Genomic DNA, 24729 nt, shown 5'->3' with positions numbered 1-24729 from the left:
ACAAGTTTAAAAACATAAAAATACTTCAAAACAACTGCAACGCGATCTTTAAACAAGATAATGTTAGCCAGAATTATGTTAACAAGGCAGGCAACGCTGGTTGACAACACTAATCCTCAAATATTAGCAGGTTTTTATCTTTTAAAAACAACATTGCTGTAACTACATACACATACATGTCGGTGTATTACATAAATATTGTAAACCGATGCATTTATTGACTACAAATTACCAAAAATCACGGTTCTGTCTCTCTAACCCTATCATTTTGAATTGCCGCCGACGCACTTCCTGGAACTATCTGAAGGCTACACGAATCACGTGACGATCAAGCGTTTTGAACTTCCGTTGTCGCAACTCTGTCTCTCTATGGCTCAGGGGTGCGTTTCCCGTACAACGATGCAACTCGCTGGTTTAACTACCATAGTACGATGCATCTTTAAAGAAATCAACTAGCTAGTCACTACTGTTTCCCGAAACCATGGTACCTGTGTCGCAAAACCATGGTTTGAACCACCTTGGTTGGAGCTGTCGTTATGACGTTCTTCTTCTTCTTCTTCGATCTAATGGCGGACTGGTGCTATGAACACATATCGCCACCTGCTGTAAATTTGGTTCTTTTCTCTTTTCGACTGCGCTTTCTTAGTGACGATGTGGAGTAATTACGTTAACAACTCAACATTCATTCTTTGCACAATAAAATATAAACATATATAAACACAATGTTGTCTTCTCTAATCCCAAAAATCTATAACTATTAATTTCACAATTTCATATTTATTAATTTCTTATTGAATATTGATAGATCAGCACAATTAAAATGAAAATAAATGATGGGTTTTACTGTTGATCAATGATCACTGTGATTGTTATTGTGTACACCTGTTGCATATTTTGCTTAAGATCATTAGCCTACCTATTTAAGTCCCCTTGCTATACAGCTATGTGTTCATATGACCTATATGAAAATGACGCGAAAACCACAATTTTCAAAAAATGAAGTTACAGTTCTTTTGGAGGAGGTGGAGAATAAAAAAATACAGCTATTTTCAAAGCTGAAAAATTGTGTAACAAATGCTGATAAAAAAAAATCCTGGGCAGAAATCACCCAAAAAATAAATGCTGCTGGCTATGGTTATGAGCGAAGCCCAGAAGAAGTTAGAAAAAAGTGGACGGACTTCGCAAGTGTGACAAAACGGAGGGCTGCAGCACGTAGAAGGGAAGCAAAAAAGACTGGTGGGGGTATCAACTCCGTTCCTCCTCTGACTGCAGAGGAAGAGAGAGTTTTGGCCATCCTGGGGCCTGAGGCCTTGGAAGGGATCCCTGGAGGCATAGATGCATGTGCGTCAACCAGGCCTTTGAATTCAAGTTGAGCCCTGGAACATGCCCCCTCCACCCTGGCCCTGGAACATCAGGCCCCCTCCACCCTGGCCCTGGAACATCAGGCCCCCTCCACCCTGGCCCTGGAACATCAGGCCCCCTCCACCCTGGCCCTGGAACATCAGGCCCCCTCCACCCTGGCCCTGGAACATCAGGCCCCCTCCACCCTGGCCCTGGAACATCAGGCCCCCTCCACCCTGGCCCTGGAACATCAGGCCCCCTCCACCCTGGCCCTGGAACATCAGAACCCCTCCACCCTGGCCCTGGAACATCAGAACCCCTCCAGCCTGCCCCTGGAACATCAGAACCCCTCCAGCCTGCCCCTGGAGCATCAGCAATGAGTCCTGGTCTTGGGCTATTGCTTCCTCCTTCTGACTCCCCTCAGTCTGAGGCCTCCTCATGTGCTGGGCAACGTCGTTCTGGCATTCCAGAAAACCAGCCATTAATCTCCCGCCAAAGGAGAAACAGGGGACGTTGTGGCTGCAGTGAGAAGCTGCTTCAGTCGGAGAAGAAGAAATTATCTGAACTCCAGGGAATCAGGAGAGAACTGAGGGCCCTGAAGGAGCAGAAAGCCCAACATCATCAGGAGGTTATGGCCTATAGGAGGGCTAAATTGGAACTCCTGCAACAACAAGCCAGCAAGCCCTCTTTAACCATGTTTCTACCAACCGACAGTAAGTGAAAATTGTGTTATTTACTCAGTATGGAAAGTCAAATCATGTGTGGCTGACAGCCATGTAATCTTTTTTTTTTCTTTTTTTTCAGATCCACAGATGTAACCCCCTTTTTTTTTTTTTTTTTTTTTTTTTTTGGCTACATTGTTGGCCATCATGCCTCACTTCTGGCAAATGGGGCTCTGGTGAAGCTGTGTGGTGCATGGCATTCAATTTGTTTTTGAGTGATGAAGTTAAAACCCTTCAGCAGTTGAACTGAAATACAAATAAATAAAAAATGTTATGGCCAAATATACTCTTTTGTAATATGTATTTCAAGTGCTTTTCTAATACACTGGGCATTCAGTTTAATATGAGGAAAAGAGCATACTATTGTAACTTGACTCAAAGTAGTATATTAATGCCATATAAAAATGCAGGCATTACTGAGTGAAGCTGAAGCATGTTTACCATGCCATGTCATCCTTTATTAAATACCTGAATAACATGACCAAGCCTGATAATGAAACATATGAAATGGAACTTTGATTTTATTTTAGTGGTGAGCCACCATCACATAGACCATAAAGTAAATGAAAATTTTGTTCATTCACAACATTAATATCATCAATGACAATATAAGCCAAACATAACACAAAACACTCTTAAGTACTAAGACTATTCTTAAGAGAAGAATGAAAATTATGAAATAACAGAATGACAACAGTCTATTTTAAAGCAAATCAACATATACAATATATTAATGTTGTACCTTATTACTATAATAAATCAAAGATGGTAATAATTAATTGTAGTAATTTAATTAATTTACAATGATTATTAGCCAAGGTGTTTCTATTAACTCAAAAGCAGGTGTACTAATGCCTCTCCTAATAAAACAGTGTGTATGTGTTTTTCAAGTGCTCAACAATGGCAGCTTTACAAAGATTCTTACAGCTGGAGCACAGAAGGCGACTGAGAAGTCAATCAGTTTATATAAATGCCCACATAAGGACAAATTTTACCCCTCTTGACTCACTATCTGATGATGCAATTTTAAGAAAATTCCGTCTTCCAAGGACCAAGATCCTTGAATTATTTCAGATAGTAAAACCACACCTTCAGAGGGCAACAAGAAGAAACTACGCCTTAAGTCCAGAGGTGCAGTTGTTAGCTACACTGCGTTATTTTGCTGTTGGAAGTTTTATGGAGGTGGTGGGTGATGGTCTGGGGCTCAGCAAGTCTTCAGTCAGCAAAACTGTGACAACAGTAACACCTTTGCTTTTACAGCTGATGAAGAGCATCCTGGTTTTCCCCAAAACTCCCGAGGAAATACAGCTGGCCAATCAACAATTCTATGATTTTGACAACATCCCCAGAGTGATTGGCATCATTGATGGCACCCTAATCCCAGTATTAAGCCCTAAGGTAAATGAGCCCTTGTACATTTGCAGGAAGGGCTATCCAGCCATTAATGTTCAAGTAGTGTGTGATCACCAGGGAATGTTCACTGACATTGTGGCAAAATGGCCTGGAAGCACACATGACTCTTTTGCATGGGCCAATTCGGCAATTTGCCAGATGGCTGAAGAAGGTGGCTTTGGTGATAGCTGGCTCCTGGGAGACAGTGGATATCCTCTTCGCCCCTACCTCTTGACACCTGTGCAGCATCCAGCCACCATTGCAGAGGAAAGGTTTAATCAGGCCCATGGAAGGACACGCTCTATAGTGGAGAGGACTATAGGACTGTGGAAACAACGTTTTCGCTGCATCAGCAAGTCCAGTGGTGGCCTGAAGCTAAACCCCACCAAAAGCTGTTCTGTTATTGTGGTTACTGCAATTCTCCACAACATTGCAGTCAGGGAAAATGTCCAGCTTCCTGAGGAGGAAGTTGATGCCATTGGAGCCGATGGTGAGGAAAATGCTGTTTCTGATGATGATGACGATGATGATGATCCTTTGAACCCACATCAAGGCAGAATGCATCCTGCAGGAGCAGAAGTCAGAGAACTTTTAATTCAGAATATGTTTGGATGGTAGGCTAATACAGTATTTTACAGTTTGGATACTGTGTTTTCTATTATTTGTTTAATTTAATCTGACATAACTTGTGTTAATAAATAATGTTGTTTATTTGCCTATGTTTTCCCCCAGCAGACTTCACTTAAATACTTTTGCAAACAATAAATATGTATTTGTTTCTTATAACACCTTGAGAATATTATATTCTACTACACAAAACTGCTTATTTATACAATTTTTCTTCATTCATTGACAAACAATATTGTGGTTTGAGTGTGTAATATTTTAAATAGCCTATGTTAACGTATGTAAATTAGCCTATAGGCTAATTTAGGATAGGCGCAATAAGCTTTTGCTTCTGCCTATTCCTTTTCAGACTTTATGTTGATTTATGTCATCATTTGTTAAATGTTTAAATGTCTGAATAAAATAAATCTGAATCTGCCTACGTTTCCTTAGCGCTAAGCACTGCATGTGTTGCGTATATGTGTAATGCTACAGTACAGATACAATTTAATATTTAAGGTGTTACAACTTCTTAATTTAAGTCTAGGGTTAGAAGGGGTAACATTGAGATTGTGACCATTGCGCGTACGAGTGGTGATGGCTAAAGACAAGACGCTACGAAAACTGCCAATAAACGGAGTTTATTTACAATCAAGGAAAAAGAAAATAAAGGTGTGAGTTAAGGATAATAATACAATAATGCAATACTAACAAATAACAACAACAAGAAAACAAACAAAGACAATATTTACATGAAAAAGAAACAAAAGTAATAAACCAGGGAAAAAGGACAAAAGAGAGTCGCCAAAGAAAAGAAAAGAACAAAACCAAAAAGGGACCCAAGCTAACTCAGGTTCAAACTAACCTAACTCAAGAAAAGAAAAACAAGAAAGCAAGTCTTCAGCGCGTCAAACGCCATAACTTACCTACACTTTCTACCCAAACAAAACATACAAATGTGGCGCTCACTCCTAACTGGTGTATCTATACATTGAAGTCACTAAGTGTTGCACATGTACGTCACGTGACATACTACCTTGTCCGTTCCCAAAGATCAGGAGCAACACAGTCGAAATAATACTTAAAGAAAAAAACAAGTTAAAGAACAAATCAAAGAAAACAATGACAGCTCAAAACTGTTCAACGTAAGAATGACATTGTACCGAAGGAACTTAACAACAAGCAGATCTAACAAGCACAAAACAGAAAAGCAAAGAGCAAAGCGAGCTATCCTCGCGTCCAACAAGCCGCTCTTTTAAACTCTGGCGCCGGTCCAGGATTGGCAGCGGGTAGCATGACGTCACATGGGCTGATGATGATTGGCAGCCTCCCGAACCAATAACCGTCTCTTGTAGGCGTGCCTAGGAAAAGAGGAGGGAAAAAAGAAAAACACAGAGGCACGAACTACCAGGACGTAACACTCCCACCCTTAAGAACAAACTAGTTTGTTTTCAAAGTAGGGAAAAAACTCAAGCTCTCGAAAGAGCATCAGCAAGGACATTTTCAACACCTTTCTTGTGTTTAATAACCAAGTTGTAATTCTGGACTGCTAGAGCCCAGCGCATCAACCTTTGATTTTGGTTATACATCCGAGATAAAAACACAAGAGGATTATGATCCGTAAACACTGTGACAGGAAGATTACTAGAGCCAAGGTAAACTTCAAAATGCTGTAAAGCGAGCAGCAAGGCCAGTGCTTCCTTTTCGATAGTGGAATAGTGAAGCTGATGCTTGTTAAACTTACGAGAATAGTAACTGACAGGATGATCTACACCATTTTTATCCTCCTGCAGGAGAACAGCTCCAGCGCCAACTGCGCTTGCGTCCACTTCAAGTTTAAAATCCCGTGTACAGTCAGGTGCAATAAGAACAGGTGCATTACATAAAAGCATTTTCACAGAGTCAAAAGCATGCTGACATTCCAATGACCACTTAAAAAGCTTAGTTGGACTGATTAATGCAGTGAGGGGACTAACAACAGTCGAGAAATTTTTACAGAAACTGCGGTAGTACCCAGCCATACCCAAAAACCTCCGTAGCTCTCGTCGGGTGGTAGGGACTGGAAACTCCGCAATTGCTGCAACCTTGGCCTCCACCGGCCGTACTTGACCTTGACCAACCTGTTTACCAAGGTAAGTGACGGTCGCTCGGCCAAACTCACATTTTGCTAAGTTAAGTGTCAAATTAGCTTTATCAAGACGCTCAAACACGGTTCTCAACGAGCACATATGTTCTTTCCAATCCATCGAATAGATGACCAAATCATCAAGATATGCGTTGCAATTTGGTACATCAGCTAAAACAACATTTACCAAACGCTGAAATGTTGCCGGTGCGTTTCTGAGCCCGAAAGCCATCGCAGTATACTGAAGAAAATTATCTGGTGTTACAAACGCAGAGATATCTGACGCTTGTGATGTAAGTGGAACTTGCCAGTATCCCTTCAACATATCTAGTTTACTGACGAAACGGGCGGAACCGATGTTATCGACACAGTCTTCCATGCGCGGTAATGGGTAGCTGTCTGGCACAGTCACAGCATTTACCTTGCGGTAATCAGTGCAGAATCTAAAAGTACCATCAGGTTTCGGCACGAGCAAACATGGAGAACTCCAGGGACTGCAACTAGGTTTGGCGAAACCATTCTCCAACAAATAACTAACCTCCTGACGCATAACAGACCTTTTGACTGTATTAACACGATACGCATGCTGCTTAATAGGGCGAGCACCATCCACAACAATATCGTGCTGTAAAACATTCGTTTGTCTTGGTACATCGCTAAACAGAGATTTAAAATCAGAGATTAGGTTACCAATATCAGATTTTTGAGCAAAGGTTAAATGAACAAGACATGAAGAGAGATCTTGTAATATCTCAGAGTTTGCTAACCGTACACACTGATGAGGGGCATTACGGAACACGACACCATCCTCGTCAGCACCCGAGACATCAAGAGTGGGCGTCAGCTCCACAGCTATCGCGACGGAAGAGACAGCGGGCCCAGCAGTCTGTTCCGGAGCTTCAGATTTCTCTCTGGCATGGTAAGCCTTTAACATGTTTATATGACACACTCTTGTTTGACGTCTCCTATCAGGGGTGGAAAGCATATAGTCAGTCTCACTCATTTTCTTTTTAACAACATACGGACCAAAGAAACGAGCAGACAAAGCTGATCCAGGAACAGGTAAAAGAACGAGCACCTCATCACCAGGCACAAAAGATCGCGCAATTGCTTTTCCGATCGAACTTGCGCTTCATGTTTTTTTGAACATTAGCTAGGAGATTCCTTAGCTAGCGACCAAGCAGTATGTAAGCGATCTCGGAAAGTACTAACATAATCTAACACATTAGTACACGGAACTCGAATCAGTCATTAAAATCTTTTCCTTAAGAACTTTTAAAGGTCCCCTTACCTGATGTCCAAAAACAAGTTCAGCTGGACTAAAACCAAGAGACTCTTGTACCGTCTCTCTGGCTGCGAACAAAACCAAAGGTACTCCCTCATCCCAATCTCGGGCAGTGTCCATACAATACTTCCTAAGCATAGACTTAAGTGTTTGGTGAAAGCGTTCAAGTGCCCCCTGACTTTGTGGTCGATAAGCACTTGACACACGGTGAGAAATCGCCAAAGTCTCCAGAACTTGGTTAAAAAGCCTTGATAAAAAATTTGTGCCCTGATCAGTCTGCACTATTTTAGGGAGCCCGAAAGTAGAGAAAAATTTCACCAACGCTTTGATGATAACGGGCGCGGTGATTTTCCTTAACGGAATTGCCTCTGGAAATCTAGTGGCTACGCACATTATGGTTAACAGAAACTGGTTACCAGATTTAGTTTTAGGTAGAGGTCCAACACAGTCTACGATTACATGCTCGAAGGGTTCCCCAATAGCTGGAATAGGAGACAGAGGAGCAGGTGGAATCACCTGATTCGGCTTCCCAACGGTCTGACAGGTATGACACGTACGGCAGTACTGAACAACATCTTTTTTTAAACATGGCCAAAAGAAGTGTTGTAATATCCTATTGTAAGTTTTTGTAACTCCGAGATGTCCTGCGAACTGATGATCATGCGCTAAGCATAAAACATGCTGACGATACAAAGATGGGACAACAACTTGATGTACAACATCCCAATCCGAATCCTTAGTTTTGGAACACCACTTTCTCATCAATAAATCATTGTCAACAAAATATGCAACTTTCTTATCCTTAGCCACATCAAGAGGTACAACAGAATTAAAAGACGTAACGAGAGATTTGTCCTCTTTCTGTGCAGCACTTATTCTCTCTCTGGACACGGATAGTTTTAATGTATCTACATCAGACACAGTTGTACTAACTTTATTTGACTGCTTTTGTGTATCGACAGCAGCATCCAGTGATTCATCACCAGCAAGAAGAGGACGGAAGAACGACTCAGACAAGTCAACTAGATTTCCCTCTTTGCGCGACTGTGCGCGAGTAACAGCGCATGCGGGAAAAACGCCAGGATAAGTATTAGATACCTTTTCCGACCGACAAAACATATCTGGTTTGTCAACAACCTCTAAAACAGGCATTATTTTTCCTCCGGCCAGGTCATTGCCAAGGATAAAATCAACACCCTGTACAGGAAGTGAAGGACGTACGGCCACTTTCACAAATCCCGTACATAACTCACTCTGCAGATGCACACGATGCAAAGGAGCCGTTACGCAATTCATTTCAATGCCTTGTAGAATGACGCTTGAACCACAGAACGTATCATCAGACAACGGCAACGTATCTGCTACAATAAATGATTGCATTGCACCTGTGTCTCTGAGCATCCTTATTTCTCTCTGATCCTCACAACTGCCAGTTAAGGAAACTAACCCTTTTAGAATAAAAGGTCGGTAACTGTCATCAATTCTACTCTCATCAAGCAATGAAACAATCGGCTTATCAGTTTTAACAAATCCTACACTTTTAGGCTGGGACTGTTTGCGTTTTAAAACCAAACAATCTGCAATCACATGTCCACGTTTGTGACAATAAAAACATTCACGATCCTCCTTAAGAGGTGGGGTGGACTTAGAACGTGCAGCCGAATTTTGAGAAAGAACAAACTGTGACTTTTCCGGACGTGCAGCAGGGAAGACACTTTTATGTGTTAAGACAAACTCATCAGCTAATACTGCTGCATGCGACAACGAAGTTACTTTCTGTTCGTTAAGATAAATCACAACACGCTCGGGCAAGCAATTTTTAAAATCTTCAAGCAATACAAGCTCTCTTAACTCGTTAAAATCACTTACCTTACTAGCTGTGCACCACTTATCAAACAAAGAGCCCTTTCTCCCTTGCAAATTCCACAAAAGTCTGGACAGAACTTTTCCTGTGTCCTCTATACTTTCTGTCTATAAGCCTCAGGAACTAACTCATAAGCACGAAGAATAGCACACTTCATAGAATCATAGTTTAGACTCTCGTCTAGAGACAACGTAGAGCATACCTCCTGAGCTTTACCCTATCAACTTGCACTGCAACTAATAGAGACCAGGCCTCTTTAGGCCAACGAAGAGAAATAGCAATGCGCTCAAACGCACTGAAATAGGAGTCTACTTCAGATTCTCGAAATTGTGGTACTAATACAATGTGCTTACCTATGTCAAATGTAACTTGCGATGGATCAGTCTGCGGAGAAACATCAGAAAACCTGACCTGGATCCGACTGCGCGGCTGACCCGTTAGCAACCCTTCATTGCCTCTAGATCCAGCTGTCGCAGCTTCACCTGCTTGTCAGCCTCAATCTCGAGCCTGCGTATCTCCAACCGCAGATTTAGCTCGGCCTGACGGTGCATCGGCTTTCTCTTGTGCCTCATATTGCAAACGAGCCAAGCGGACTTTCAGTCGCGCCCGGTCTGTTGAATCAACAGAACTGGGAGAAAATGGATCAAACGGTGGCAAGCTGGCCTTAGCATCGGCGATCCCCTCCGCCTCGGCGTCAGCTCTACCACTCCGCTTATCCGCATCATCCACAAGGCTGAGATTTGCCACAGCAACGTCGCCCACACGTACACTCCCGCTAGACTCACCATCCATAGGTATTTGACATAGGAAGAACATTTAACCTCCGCGAAGGATACTGCAACAATTTACTTTTTATGTCTCTCTTAAGACCTTGTTTGCTAATAGTAATCTTATAGTGGTCAGCTACCAGCAATAAATCTTGCTTCCTGCACAAATTAATCTGCTCTAACGAATGGGGTTTAAGTAACAAAATTCTGCAAATTAAACGTTTCCATAACGCACAATAAGCAAATAAGCAAATGACACTTCAACACCTCCCGCATGGGTACAACGCCAGAACTTCCAAAACTTACTTCTTGTCAATCGCAACCAACACACACGCACGCACCAATGATCACAACTATAAAGTTATTCGGGACTGAATCATATCAGTAAATACTATCCCGGACGAGCCCCCATTAAATGTTACAACTTCTTAATTTAAGTCTAGGGTTAGAAGGGGTAACATTGAGATTGTGACCATTGCGCGTACGAGTGGTGATGGCTAAAGACAAGACGCTACGAAAACTGCCAATAAACGGAGTTTATTTACAATCAAGGAAAAAGAAAATAAAGGTGTGAGTTAAGGATAATAATACAATAATGCAATACTAACAAATAACAACAACAAGAAAACAAACAAAGACAATATTTACATGAAAAAGAAACAAAAGTAATAAACCAGGGAAAAAGGACAAAAGAGAGTCGCCAAAGAAAAGAAAAGAACAAAACCAAAAAGGGACCCAAGCTAACTCAGGTTCAAACTAACCTAACTCAAGAAAAGAAAAACAAGAAAGCAAGTCTTCAGCGCGTCAAACGCCATAACTTACCTACACTTTCTACCCAAACAAAACATACAAGTGTGGCGCTCACTCCTAACTGGTGTATCTATACATTGAAGTCACTAAGTGTTGCACATGTACGTCACGTGACATACTACCTTGTCCGTTCCCAAAGATCAGGAGCAACACAGTCGAAATAATACTTAAAGAAAAAAACAAGTTAAAGAACAAATCAAAGAAAACAATGACAGCTCAAAACTGTTCAACGTAAGAATGACATTGTACCGAAGGAACTTAACAACAAGCAGATCTAACAAGCACAAAACAGAAAAGCAAAGAGCAAAGAGCAAAGCGAGCTATCCTCGCGTCCAACAAGCCGCTCTTTTAAACTCTGGCGCCGGTCCAGGATTGGCAGCGGGTAGCATGACGTCACATGGGCTGATGATGATTGGCAGCCTCCCGAACCAATAACCGTCTCTTGTAGGCGTGCCTAGGAAAAGAGGAGGGAAAAAAGAAAAACACAGAGGCACGAACTACCAGGACGTAACAAAGGGTAAACCCCTTTTTGTAAAATATTGTTATATGACAATTTGTCTTTGGGAATTTAACAAAGCTACTCACTTGCACACTCACCGTTTCTTCGCACAAACGAAACCAAGACTGCGTCCCAACCGGCATAAATAATCCTTTCAGAGGGCACTTCGAAGGGAGAATAATTGCGATCGTCACGCTATTATATCGTTTCAAATAATTTGTAGGCCTAATGAAGAAAGCAAATTGTGTAAAACCTAGGCACCTCGACTTTAAGTCATCCAAATTACTTAAAGTGGATGGTGAAACATTCGAAAGAAATAGGCTATAGGGTCGATAGCTCTGAATAGAACACATCCCAGCTGCTGCGAAATCAATGACGTCGCCACGACAAACTAACAAGGAACTATGCTTCTAACCACAGGTCAAGAGCTGTCGTTCCAACCACACAAGTTTGCGATGCAGTTTGCGAACGTTCGTTGGAACGATGGTTTCGGGAAACACCAAATCGTTGAACTATGCTGATAACGACGGAACTTGCGACCATAGTTGGCCAACGATGCTTTCGGGAAACGCACCCCTGGTCCGGTGTTACAATATATTCGGTTCCTGAAATATTCTGTTCCACTGGGTGGCGCTTACGCGAATATTCATGATATCCTCCTGTTGTGGGCGTGTCCTGAGACAACGCGCAAGCGAATGGAACTGAAAATATTAGTAGACGCTTCTCAAATCGCATCGGTTTAATGAATTATTTCGAAAAGGTAATAAACTATTCAATGTTAGTCAACAGTTCACATGTTTAAAGCAATGCAGTTTGTGTAATATGATAAATCGTCTGAGCTATTTTGCCTGAGTACAGGCATTCAGATAAACAGAAGGATACAGCAGAGCAAACATGAGCGAATAACTTTGTTTTACACCGATGTGTTTTCTGTTTAGCGTTTTTATTCGTGAGGCTTTAAAAAGTTTTTGAATAGTTTGATAGTTTGCTTCCTTCGTTGTCATTCTGTGACTACAGGCTACTGCATAGTGTTGACAACTTGAAATAAACCTCTACAAATGTATCTGTGACCTAATAAAAAGCTATAGCCTGGTGTGAATATTCTGTGTCATCCTTAATTTCTTGATTATTTGGATATTTTCAGTGTTTATCACCACAGTAAGGCTACCCTTATCAACTCTAAACTACAAATATTTCCCATTTTCTCATATTTTACTGGATATCATGACAAATTATCATTAAAGTCAAACAAGTAAATGCACACTTGATGTTATTTGTCACATATTTTTGTTGCAAAGCAACAACAACATTTTTCAAAAAATTTGAGTTTTTCACTTTCAGCATTTTTTTTTCCCCAGCAAATTTCTTAAAGTATTTGTACAAACAAAAAGATTCAACAACTGAGACATAAACTGAACAAATTTCACAGACATTTGATGGACAGAGTATTTGAAAGTCTGAAGTGGCACCAGCTGCTTTAGAGCATCTCATCCTCAGCACCAGATTTGCAGCTCTTGCTGTGAGATGTTACTCCAATCTTCCACCAAGACATTTCACATTCTCAAACATGTCTGGGGGGACTTACGGTTACATGTGGTTTGGCACTGGAAGGACAATCAGCTGTCCTTCTGTCTCCCTTTACCACTGTCTCAGGCATCTTACATTACGGACATTGCAGTTTATTGCTCTGTTCACATCTGCAGGAATAAGGCATGTTCACACAGGTGATCAGAGACCCTGGGCTTCTTTATTCTGGTGTTTTTCAGAGTAAGTAGAAAGGTCTCTTTAGTGTCCTATGTTATTGTAACTGACCTTGATTGACCTATAGATGCATGTGCAATAATTGAAAACATGACAGACATTGTTAAAACCCTTTCTAAAGATCTGTAAAGCTCATTTGGATTGTACAAAATTATCTTTAAAATATTATCCTTAAAATTGACTTTTCTTTTTTGGTGTTTTTTTAAACAAATCATATAAATACTAATTTCATTAAATGTTATAACAAGTACAGTATTAATTGCTATGAATGTAACTCAAATTGAAAAGACATTCAAAACAATGTGTGAAAAGAAGAAATGCTAAATGTGAGGTTCTGAGGTAAATATTAAAACAGGGCCTTGGCACTCGGGAACAGCCTTTATTATGTCTGGATCACACACTGCCAGAGCTACCCAATTGTGTATTTATACTGTTTATTTTTTCTGTGCATTTGTGCTGTATTACCTCACAGAAATAAATGATATTATTATTATCAGAATTATTTTATTTTGACTGCTTTTTAAATTGTTTTAAATTAGGTAGGCCTACATAAGGTTGTTTGAGTGTGTTATGTTTGACACATTTCAGGGTTTTGTGCTGCAATATCCTGCCTTGTCAAACTTTAAATATAATGAAACTAAACTATAATTTTCTATCATAATTATAATATTTTGAACAAAAATAACATTCTTTAAGTAGCTGCTGGCATGAAGACTGTCATCAAAACAAAGTTCCAAAGGTATATTCCAAAGGAATATTTTATTACCTTTTCGAAATAATCCATTAAACCGATGCGATTTGAGAAGCGTCTACTAATATTTTCAGTTCCATTCGCTTGCGCGTTGTTTCGAGGACACGCCCACAACAGGAGGATATCATGAATATTCGCGTAAGCGCCACCCAGTGGAACAGAATATTTCAGGAACCGAATATATTGTAACACCGGTCCAGTTACGTCGTCACAACGTAACTGTGTTAGCTGGGATGCTGCATGAAAGGGAAATAATCTTTGAATCTTCTTTGTGAGTGTTCAAGTCCTTTTTTACGAGAATAAACTTTCATCGGAGCATACAAAATATCCGTGCTTGCCGCTTGCTTGCTTGCAGGAGCTGAGAATCTGACGTGAAGTCAGCATTTGCGCATAAACTTGAACCGAGCCTTCAAAATAAAAGTACTGCAACTTATAATAAATAAAATAATGCATAAACACATAAATAACAAACACAAATTAAATTATTAATTATGAAAGTGATTTTAGAAACCAAAATAAAGTTATACATAAATTATATACACAATTTAAATGGCAGCATTTACAATGAGGGTGAGTAATAAATGACAGAATTTTCATTTTTGTGTGAACTAACCCAAAAAAGTCCTTTTTCAGATTTAATCTCAAGATTCCAAGACAGTTTTATAAGTATTTGCAGATTCATCCTTGGATAAGCACTTTTGTGACTCTCACTGGAGTGATCTAGAATAGAGATGATTCTGATGAATTCAGCGACACTAAGAAGGAAAAGTGAGCACTGTTAGACCAGTAAAACGTATCCAAATATATCACCTATAGGTGGATCAATCATGCAATTATATCAATTATATCTTCTGGGAATGTAGAAAACTTAAACATTTTTTGGAAGAGGTTTTACCCATCATTGGTGGATATGCTTTAATAACTTCATGATCATATTTTTGACCATAGCAGAAACTGTATTTTTTTCTTTTAAATGTAATTCCTACTGTTATTACTTATTTACTTTTAATATTATGACCATAATTGTTCTACTATCTGCTGCTGTTTCTATTGTTGTTTTTTGTTCTTTCTTTTCTCTTTTTTCTTCTATATAAAAGTATCAAAACTAATAAAAAGACAATAGAAAATAGATGAAGTGCATGTGAAAAGCCTTTTCTTGGCACTGGGTGAAAATGCAGTACTTGAATTAGAAATAAAAAGAAAAAAACATTCTAGATTGTACTTTTCTTCAACTATAAATCAGCACAAAGTTATTATTTAGTGCTCTTGAAAGTTGAACAACAGCTGATTAAAGTCTCATTTTATTGCTGGACATTTGTCATTACAATCAACACAACTAGACAATAATTCATGTTAAAAGATTTATTAGGAAGCAAAAGCTGTATCAGTGTTTGTCCACTAGAGGACAGAAGAGATCAGACATTAAGATCAGCAGTACAGCAATATTCATCAATCACATGCTTATAAAAAAATAATAAAACACAAGAAACACCACAATGTGGTATCATGGCACTAAATATTAGATCTGAACAAAAACATTTTTTTTAATTTTTTTTTTGAGAAGTACAGTAAGGCGTAAGTACTTTAAGTGCTTCAGCATGAATATAAAGGCATTATAAATTCAAATATTCATTAATAACATGCTTCTAAAAAAAATAATAAAATAAGATACAACACCACAATAGTATACAAAATGTATTTTTCCATTTTTCTTTTTTTGTGAGAAGTACAATAAGGCTACTTTTAAGTGCTTCAGCATGAATATAAAGTCACTTTAAATTCAAATCACATTTACAATCAGACATGTAGATTCACGTCACATCATATCTTTGATATATTCAAGCATAAATACATCATATAGCAAAAAACTTAAGTAGTTGGTTATTATTATTATGTTTACAATAATATTGTCGCTGAATAACACTGAATGGTCGAAGCTAATGAATTTCTACACATGAAGAGAAGGTCATGTGATCTCAAAGACATGTGATTAGTTCTGAACATGAACATTAATCTGGCACTGGTGTTAATTACATTAAACATCACATTCAAATAATATGGTAAAACATCTTATGAAAATCATATTCCTCACACTCACTGTTGATAATCACACAGTCAAAGCTGTGAGACTCACACTAGTATTGTGTTAACAGAGGTACAGGTATGAAGTGTAACATTATTAAATGATAGAAGAAAGTGTTTGATTACTATGTTTCTTGGTTCATATAAACCACAGAAGCTTTTTACATGCAGGTTCATCATCTCAACAGACACGGGTTCATTTCTCACTGTAACTGGACGGATTCTAGAGGCTTATGAAAGCAGAAATGTGTTTTTGTTGTTGGAGCTGAAGTGTTGATGATATCAGAGTGACTGACACTGGTGGGCGTGTCTTATCTCATTAAAGTGAACTATCCTTCTCATTCACTCCATCCAGATCCTCTGCTTTCAGCAGCGGCATCACTACAGTCACTGATTCATTCTTTTGTTTTTCTGTGGAGTCTGTCAGAAAATACACAGACAATGACAAATTAAAAGAGATGTACTGATCTGGATTAAGTCATTATATGAGACATCAAAACTAAAGTCAAGCATTAGAAAATCATTTAACACAGACTGTCAGAAGTTCATCTCACTTATTTGACAAGTTCAGTCTGGTTTAAGCTCTTTTCTCACAAATGAACATCATATTTATTGTTCTTGTGAACTCACGTATCTACTAAAATAAGCAACTAAAACAGTTCATTTAAACTGTTTGAAATCTGAAAACTGAATGAAAAAACTAAAGTGAATGAAGCCACATCTCACACAATCAATCATGATCATGCTTTAAAGATATTCAAATGACAGAATCTCACCCTTCATCAATGGTTTCATCTCCTCTTCATCTGTGATGGCGGCACATAGAAACAAAGAAATACAAGGAGAATGTTTCCATTAGACCAAGTGTGTTTTTGTACATTTTAAACAATGAATATGTGTTTGACATTTCTACATAATCATCATTCAGATGCTGATTTATCAGTGTGAAATAGACAAGGACAGTTTGCTATTTCTGGCAAGAAGAAAACAATACACATTTTTGCTTCATCTACAGATCACTGATATAAATAATGCTGAAGCAATTCACTGAGGTGATGCAGCAACTTAAATCATTCTGAAACTTTAATCATTAATTCAGCATTATATACAGGGTGAATTCAGGTTGATTGGGACACTTTTTACCATTGAGATGACTTGGAAAAAGTGTCTTGATCAAAATCAAACCGCAGATGAACAACACCACATGACATATCACACTGTCATTATTTATTTTAAAAGCAGGTATGTAGGATTTTTAGACTAAAATATCCAAAAACCACTAGAGCAGTGTTATAGATTTTGTTGACTTGTGTACATTATCCCAAATGAATATTTAAATCCAGAGAAATAAGCGTGTCCATACGTCGCATACCAATGACATCATACCTGCGTTACCCTTGGTTTCTGAGGGTATTTATTTGTAGAAACCATGGAAACACCAGAGATGCTTTAATATATTCTGTGTTTTATTAGACAGGTGAGCAACTGTTTGGATACATTAATCAACAGAAAACTAATCAATGGTATATAGCTCAACAGTCTCATTGTTTAAAGGTCCCGTTTTTCGTGTTTTTTTGAAGCTTTGATTGTGTTTATAGTGTGCAATATAACATGTGTTCATGTTTCGCGTGTAAAAAAACACAGTATTTTTCACATAATTTACTTATCTGTATACCGCTGTTTCCACTGTCATAAAAACGGGCTGATGACTTCCTTGTTCTATGAAGTCCTCCTTCAGAAATACGTAACGAGTTCTGATTGTGCCAGCGGTTCCTGTGTTGTGATTCGACAGCAGTTTAGCGTATCTTGCCCGGAAAGGTCACGCCTCTTACCATAACGTGGAGATGCACGCGCTCAGTGTTATTGTAAACATGTCTTTAATTTTACCATATCAATCTGAGCCGGAATCAGACCCGGTGATTGGACTGCGGGATGAAAATAACAGCGTTTCGACGACATGGCGACAAACACACTCTACAAACGCAACTCTTGGTGTTCCTGTGGGCGGAGGTTAGTCAAAAAACTGTTTTTAGTGACGTCATTAAAGAAGGAAGTAGAGGGATGTAGTCCAAACTGGCCGTTCGATGTAGGCGACTTCTGTTAAATAAAATATCTCGCTTGGCATTGAACTTTGAGCTTTAAAATTTTACAGATTTTATTTATACTCTAACAACAACATTACACACTAACTAAAGTTTGAAACATGGGATCATGAAGAACGGGACCTTTAAATCTTATTGCAGTGTTCAACAAGTGTCTCATAGCAGCCGCCTAGCGAACACGCAGAGTAGCATTATAACAACTTTCAACACACAAATGTATCTAATAAACAGAGCTGTGTTACTACACATTAGGGATGGGTATCCTTAAGGTTTTAACGGTATTACTACTCTTACCGATATTGCTTATCGATCCGGTACTTTAACGGTATTCTTACCGTTTTTTGTTTATTATATATATATATATATATATATATATATATATATATATATATATATATATATATATAAAGAGCTGAATTAACATTGCTTTATATTATATAGTGTCCAACATATTTGGTGTTTTATATAAGATACAGTAAGAACATTAACAAAGAAACAAAGCTTTCATTTGTTCTTGTGTTCATGTAAATAATATAGGCCTAGCCTATAAAAGAAATCTAAGTAACCAAATGTAAAATAACACTGCATGGTTTTCACAGTATAAATTAATAGATTAAATCTTATTAAAGCTAACTATATTCAGATGAAGTGCTGTGAGTGACTTTCTCTTTGCATTTTCTTGTTTGATTAACACTGATGGCACAATCGTCAGAAGGTGACTGCTGTCACTTTAAGACAATAGATATTAACACACATCGGATTTTCTCCCAGCTGTTCATGTACACTTACGATATAAACTGCGTTTAAGCAGTTAAAAACGCTCCAATCCGGTCATTTTAACATATTTTTGTGTGTATTTGATCGATTGGACGTGCACCTGAAGCCCAAAGTGTAATTTGTTTGTCTATTTGCGATCTGTTTTGAAGCGCGCGCACACAATTCAGCCTGAGGAAAAGCGTCTCTTGCGCAGATTATTGAGCTTTCAAAGTTATAAACGTTGATAATAATTAATCAAACCTTTACTGCAATTTAGCAACGGTAAAGACTGCATTTTACAACAATCACCGATTGTGCCGTTTCTGACGTTAAAGGGTTAGTTCACCCAAAAATGAAAATTCTGTCGTTAATGACTCACCCTCACGTCGTTCCAAACCCGTAAGACCTCCGTTCATCTTCAGAACACAGTTTAAGATATTTTAGATTTAGTCCGAGAGCTTTCTGTCCCTCCATTGAAAATGTATGTACGGTAGACTGTCCATGTCAAGAAAGGTAATAAAAACATCATCAAAGTAGTCCATGTGACATCAGTGGGTTAGTTAGAAGTTTTTGAAGCATCTAAAATACATTTTGGTCCAAAAATAACAAAAACTACGACTTTATTCAGCATTGTCTTCTCTTCTGTCTGTTGACAAGTGACGCTGCTGCTTCTTTCCTGTTTTACGGCGGTTGGCATCCAGCTTATTGGTGCATTAGCGCCCCCTTCTGCTCCGGACAGTGACGCTGCTGACCAGAGGTTGCGTTAGACTGTAACTTTGTCCATCATTTTGAGGGACAGGGTCGTAAAAAAATCATACTCTATTATTACCCGTCATTTTAATTTTCATCTTTTAATTATAACAACACATTTAATTGCTTTTATTTTTGTTCACATTTGAATTGGTAATTCACACGTGAAATTTCTCTGTACTGTACTATAGGCTACGTGTTGGTAGCCATTAAAGAAAAAGTGGTTTCATATTGATGTTTAAAAAGTCCTATGTTATGTTTTAAATTCATCTATTTGATTATGAAAAGTGAACAGCATGAGTAATAAGATGCATCATAAGATGCGCAGTATGTCGGGAGACATGGAGTGAGTCAGACATGATTTTGGGTCAGACATGGCACTTTATTTTGTAGAAAGCCTTTCTTTAAAGTGAATTTCGTTTTGTAAAAATTGTATCTTAATTTTAATCAATGTTTCATCAACCAATTGCCTGAATGTAATGAATAAGAAGCAAATATAGCAGACAATATAATCATGACATGGAGGAGCAGGCGCGATCACTGGCGCGTGAACTGGAGCGCGTCTTACATGAATAAACCGAAACTCAGCGGCTGCTTGCCTCACAGACATAAGAAATATATCTATAGAAAGCATGAAATATCTACTTTAACGAAAACGAAATAATTCAAAACGAAAAGAAATAGGCTACTCTGTTTATGTAGAATAAACCGAATGAAATGTGCATTCTCTCTCTAAGCGCATCCACTAATTAGGAGATGATGAGAGTCAATGTCAACTTCATCTTTTCCGCTGACACTGATTCAGAAAACATTACTTTATTAATAAACAATTAAAATGTCTCCTTGCTGTTTTGGTCGCATTCATAAGACCAATATCGATTCGTAAATCCCAGGCTATATGCCTTTTTCAGTTGACAAATAAACAGTAGCTAGCCTACATAGTGCGCCTCCGACCCAATAAATCGCAATAGGCTTAAAGCTTTGTGTTGCTTTTGATTTGGAACAAAGTCTCAGATTTCAAATTCTGTCCATTTCATTTTATTCACTTCAAGAAAGGCTTTCTACAAAATAAAGTGCCATGTCTGACCCAAAATCATGTCTGACTCACTCCATGTCTCCCGACATACTGCGCATCTTATGATGCATCTTATTACTCATGCTGTTCACTTTTCATAATCAAATAGATGAATTTAAAACATAACATAGGACTTTTTAAACATCAATATGAAACCACTTTTTCTTTAATGGCTACCAACACGTAGCCTATAGTACAGTACAGAGAAATTTCATGTGTGAATTACCAATTCAAATGTGAACAAAAATAAAAGCAATTAAATGTGTTGTTATAATTAAAAAATGAAAATTAAAATGACGGGTAATAATAGAGTATGATTTTTTTACGACCCTGTCCCTCAAAATGATGGACAAAGTTACAGTCTAACGCAACCTCTGGTCAGCAGCGTCACTGTCCGGAGCAGAAGGGGGCGCTAATGCACCAATAAGCTGGATGCCAACCGCCGTAAAACAGGAAGGAAGCAGCAGCGTCACTTGTCAACAGACAGAAGAGAAGACAGTGCTGAATAAAGTCGTAGTTTTTGTTATTTTTGGACCAAAATGTATTTTAGATGCTTCAAAAACTTCTAACTAACCCACTGATGTCACATGGACTACTTTGATGATGTTTTTATTACCTTTCTTGACATGGACAGTCTACCGTACATACATTTTCAATGGAGGGACAGAAAGCTCTCGGACTAAATCTAAAATATCTTAAACTGTGTTCTGAAGATGAACGGAGGTCTTACGGGTTTGGAACGACGTGAGGGTGAGTCATTAACGACAGAATTTTGATTTTTGGGTGAACTAACCCTTTAAGTTTGGGTTTAGGGAGGAACAAACCAGCGCAGCTGTGAAGAGAATGAAGTGTGCTAGACGAAACGCGGCTAGTTTTTAATAGTTTTACCTCAGATATCTTCTTTCTGATGATCCTTGAAAGCAAACATCGAAATCAAAAATAAAAGTAGCTTAATATCAAAGCACAGGCCTAAAGTGTAAGCAGACGTTTAGTTGTTTAGTTCTCTCATCCATCGTCACTATTAGGCTTTCATGTGAGCGGCTGCGCGCGCTGTAGCTCCTCTGCATGAGCGCGATCTCTCTTCTGGATTGTGAAAGCAAAAATGCATCAGACAAATTCCCTAATATTATTGCATACAGAAACAGCTGGCGACTCTGGTGAGATAGAATTTGCAAGATAATGTCTATATAGCAATAATAAATGCACGTGTATTTTCTTAATAATTTCTCCAGTACCGATAGCAGAACCGTTAACGTCAGAGCTTATCGATACACCGGTCTTTCAAAATTTAGCCCCGGGGTCAATTTAATACCGGGTGTCGGTACTCATCCCTACTACACATACACGTGACCAGAAGCAGAAGTGACAACTGCGGCATAATAAAAGCTCCACTGCTCTCGAGACGTGTGTCGCACTCGTCTCTCATTAGCAATCACTCCAGCGGTCCCGTTACACCTCAATGGCTTTCAGCCACACCCTACTTCATATTACAGTAATGTTAAATCTTAAATACATTTGCTCATCCATGAGTCCTGTCCCGATTCTTATCCACCAGCTGTAGACATGAAGACAACACCTCCCATGATTCAGTGAAATCAAGGAATCATCAAGCTACACCTTTGTTTTGAATGAGCGACCTCTAGTGGTGAAAACTACATAGTGTGCCTTTAACAAAAACTAGGAGAAAATGAAGAAGCCATGGGGGAAAACTAAGGACACTCTTACTGTAACGTAGGAATCAGAAGTAATGGTCATCAAATGCCTTTGATTAACTGATCAACAGCACATGTGATCAACTCTATAAAAGCAGGAAGAAGGAAGATTATTCACAAGTGGAAGCTGTTCGAAACAGACACCAATCTTCCCAGGAGTGGACGTCCCAGCAGATTCTCCCCAAGATCAGACCGTGTGATGCTCAGAGAAATCACAGACAACCCAACAGAGACACCTCAGACTCTACAGGCCTCAGTTAACATGATGAATGATGAAGTTCATGACTAATAATTCAATGGCATGGAGACAATAATTCTGCTTATACTACGGTTTCCACACCTCAAGACACTGTTCTGATGGTGTATTTCAAGACATCTGTCAGGTTTTTCTCCTTAAAACACTTTAATTTCTTACACATCTCATCCCAAGTCTCCGTTGCTAATTCCAAAACATCATTTCAGAGCTAGTAATGCAGGCTTGAGCCTTGATAGCAGACTATAATACAGTTGATACAGTTATTAATACAGTTAGAGAGAGAGAATTAGCCTACCTGAGTCTGTGTGTCTCTGACAGCAGTAGTGTCTCTACTAATAGTGAAACTAAGTTTATTAATTCATCAGAGCAGCGCTGACAACACATTTCTGTGCAGGTGTGTGTCCGTACTATATGTGTGTGTGTTTGAAAGACAGAGTGTGAATATTCGCTTTCAGGACACAATAAAACGTATTTTGTGGCAAAACCATGACAATAATTTGTCGTTTTCATACTCTTGTTGACTGTATTTATTAGCTTGGTCGGTGTCGCTGTGGAATTTGTTTCTTTTGCGGATGAAGGCTGTAAGGACCTATTGAGATAACTGAAATCATTTGAAGTGACATGGAGCAAAGAACAAAAGAAAATATTTTGAAAAATGTTTGGTCCAAACATTGTATACAATGAATACCAATGCATACAAAAGGGCCATTCTCACTATATAAACCTGAAGAACTGCACTGCTGTCCACTCTCATGTGAACAGGAAGTGTTTTTTTTTTTGAGCTTTGAAGTTTTTTTCCCCCAGACTTTTAATGGATGGACAGAAATCTTGTGATGAATAAAAGTCTTGTGGGTTCAGGACGACATAAAGACATTTTTGTCTGAATTATCCTTTAATAACAACACAATACTGATCTAATATTAAATCAATTACAATGAAAGTAAATATTTCACTCACCAGAAACAGTGACATTGAATATCTTGAATGAGGCTTTGCCATTTCTGATGATCTTTAGTTTGTATTCTCCAGTGTGGAAAACTCTGATTGTCTTGATGGTGAGATCTCCAGTCTGACGATTCAGATCCACTTTGTCTGTAAATCTATCATCACTGTACTCAGACTCACGATAAGCAATTTCTTCTTCACACTTTTCTTCTGTGTTTTTATCTACAAGACTGTTGTCATCTCCAAACATCCAGAATATCTTATCTCCTGTCTGTATTTCAGCATGTAGAGTCACATCCGCCCCCTTCATCACTGACACTGACTTCTCTTCATCTGTCAAAGAAACAGAGAAAAATACAGAAGAGAAATCAGAAGCAGAAAACCAACAGCAGCAGAAATAAACAGAAGAAACATTGTCATATCACACCTGACATACTGAATCACAAACACATCATTTACTCTATTTTAAGATGAAAAGAGCTCAACTTGTCATTGTAGAAATCTGAATGTAAGTTTAAATCTCTACACCTCATGTGTGTTTGACTGATGAAACTGTGTTGAACTCCAGTCTGTGTTTCTAAGAGTAAAAATCCACTCAAATGACATGAAATATGAGTGTGTTGAATTGTGTTTGTGTGAAGAAGCGCTTCTGAATGTTTGATTTGTGATCAGATAATGACTGTACTGCAGTTCAATAATGATCAGGAATAATGAGGAGGATTGTGACTGATAAAGTTGATCAAACAATCCTGCAGACAGAAGCAACACAGTCTGTGTGAAGAACAGCTTCAGAACAGACAACAGCATCTGAAAGAAGACTGTCTGAAGCTGCTTCATTGAGGAACCACATCTGTCTGAAACACCACAAACCAGCTCTGACTAAATACATTCATAAATTCATTCATTATTATAAAATTAAAATTAATTAATCTGAAACTGCCTGTATTTACAGTTGACTTCATGAAAAAATACCACATGATCTTTTTGAGTCTTACAGCTTTGATAAAATAGAGACACATTTGAACACATTTTCAGTCAAGAATGATTGAACTCTGTCCATTAATTCCACTAGAAGGTCTTGATCCTGACATTACAGTGTGTTGATTTCTACATCAGTATAGATCTGCT

General features: G+C 38.6%; 3 protein-coding genes across 3 annotated transcripts in view; 1 reads left to right on the top strand and 2 right to left on the bottom strand.

Moving 5' to 3' along the window:
- Positions 1-1364: 1364 nt before the first annotated feature.
- On the bottom strand, positions 1365-1712 carry LOC125264067 (acanthoscurrin-1-like). The gene has a single exon (XM_048183312.1). It carries the CDS (start codon positions 1710-1712, stop codon positions 1365-1367), a length of 348 nt encoding a protein of 115 aa, XP_048039269.1.
- Positions 1713-2963: 1251 nt separating this feature from the next.
- On the top strand, positions 2964-4073 carry LOC125264066 (putative nuclease HARBI1). Its single transcript, XM_048183310.1, has one exon. It carries the CDS (start codon positions 2964-2966, stop codon positions 4071-4073), a length of 1110 nt encoding a protein of 369 aa, XP_048039267.1.
- Positions 4074-15270: 11197 nt separating this feature from the next.
- The window catches only part of LOC125265420, a 68670-nt gene continuing 59211 nt past the window's right edge, over positions 15271-24729 (bottom strand). Inside the window, exons 10-12 of the mRNA XM_048185633.1 lie at positions 23614-23934; positions 16782-16811; positions 15271-16425 (exon numbers count right to left, since the gene is read on the bottom strand). Coding sequence (XP_048041590.1) covers positions 16325-16425; positions 16782-16811; positions 23614-23934 — 452 coding nt within the window. The 3' untranslated portion in view covers positions 15271-16324. The remainder of the gene's footprint in view (positions 16426-16781; positions 16812-23613; positions 23935-24729) is intronic.

The sequence above is a fragment of the Megalobrama amblycephala genome, linkage group LG3, assembly GCF_018812025.1.
Source record: "Megalobrama amblycephala isolate DHTTF-2021 linkage group LG3, ASM1881202v1, whole genome shotgun sequence".
In the NCBI taxonomy this organism is placed as follows: Eukaryota; Metazoa; Chordata; class Actinopteri; order Cypriniformes; family Xenocyprididae; genus Megalobrama; species Megalobrama amblycephala.
Note: the sequence above shows the minus strand (reverse complement) of the source record. Positions and strands in the feature narration are given on the sequence as shown.

Bases quoted from the DNA above. Each gene is read 5' to 3' on its own strand.
- LOC125264067 (XM_048183312.1), bottom strand. From the start codon at position 1,712: ATGCTCCAGGGGCAGGCTGGAGGGGTTCTGATGTTCCAGGGGCAGGCT.
- LOC125264066 (XM_048183310.1), top strand. From the start codon at position 2,964: ATGGCAGCTTTACAAAGATTCTTACAGCTGGAGCACAGAAGGCGACTG.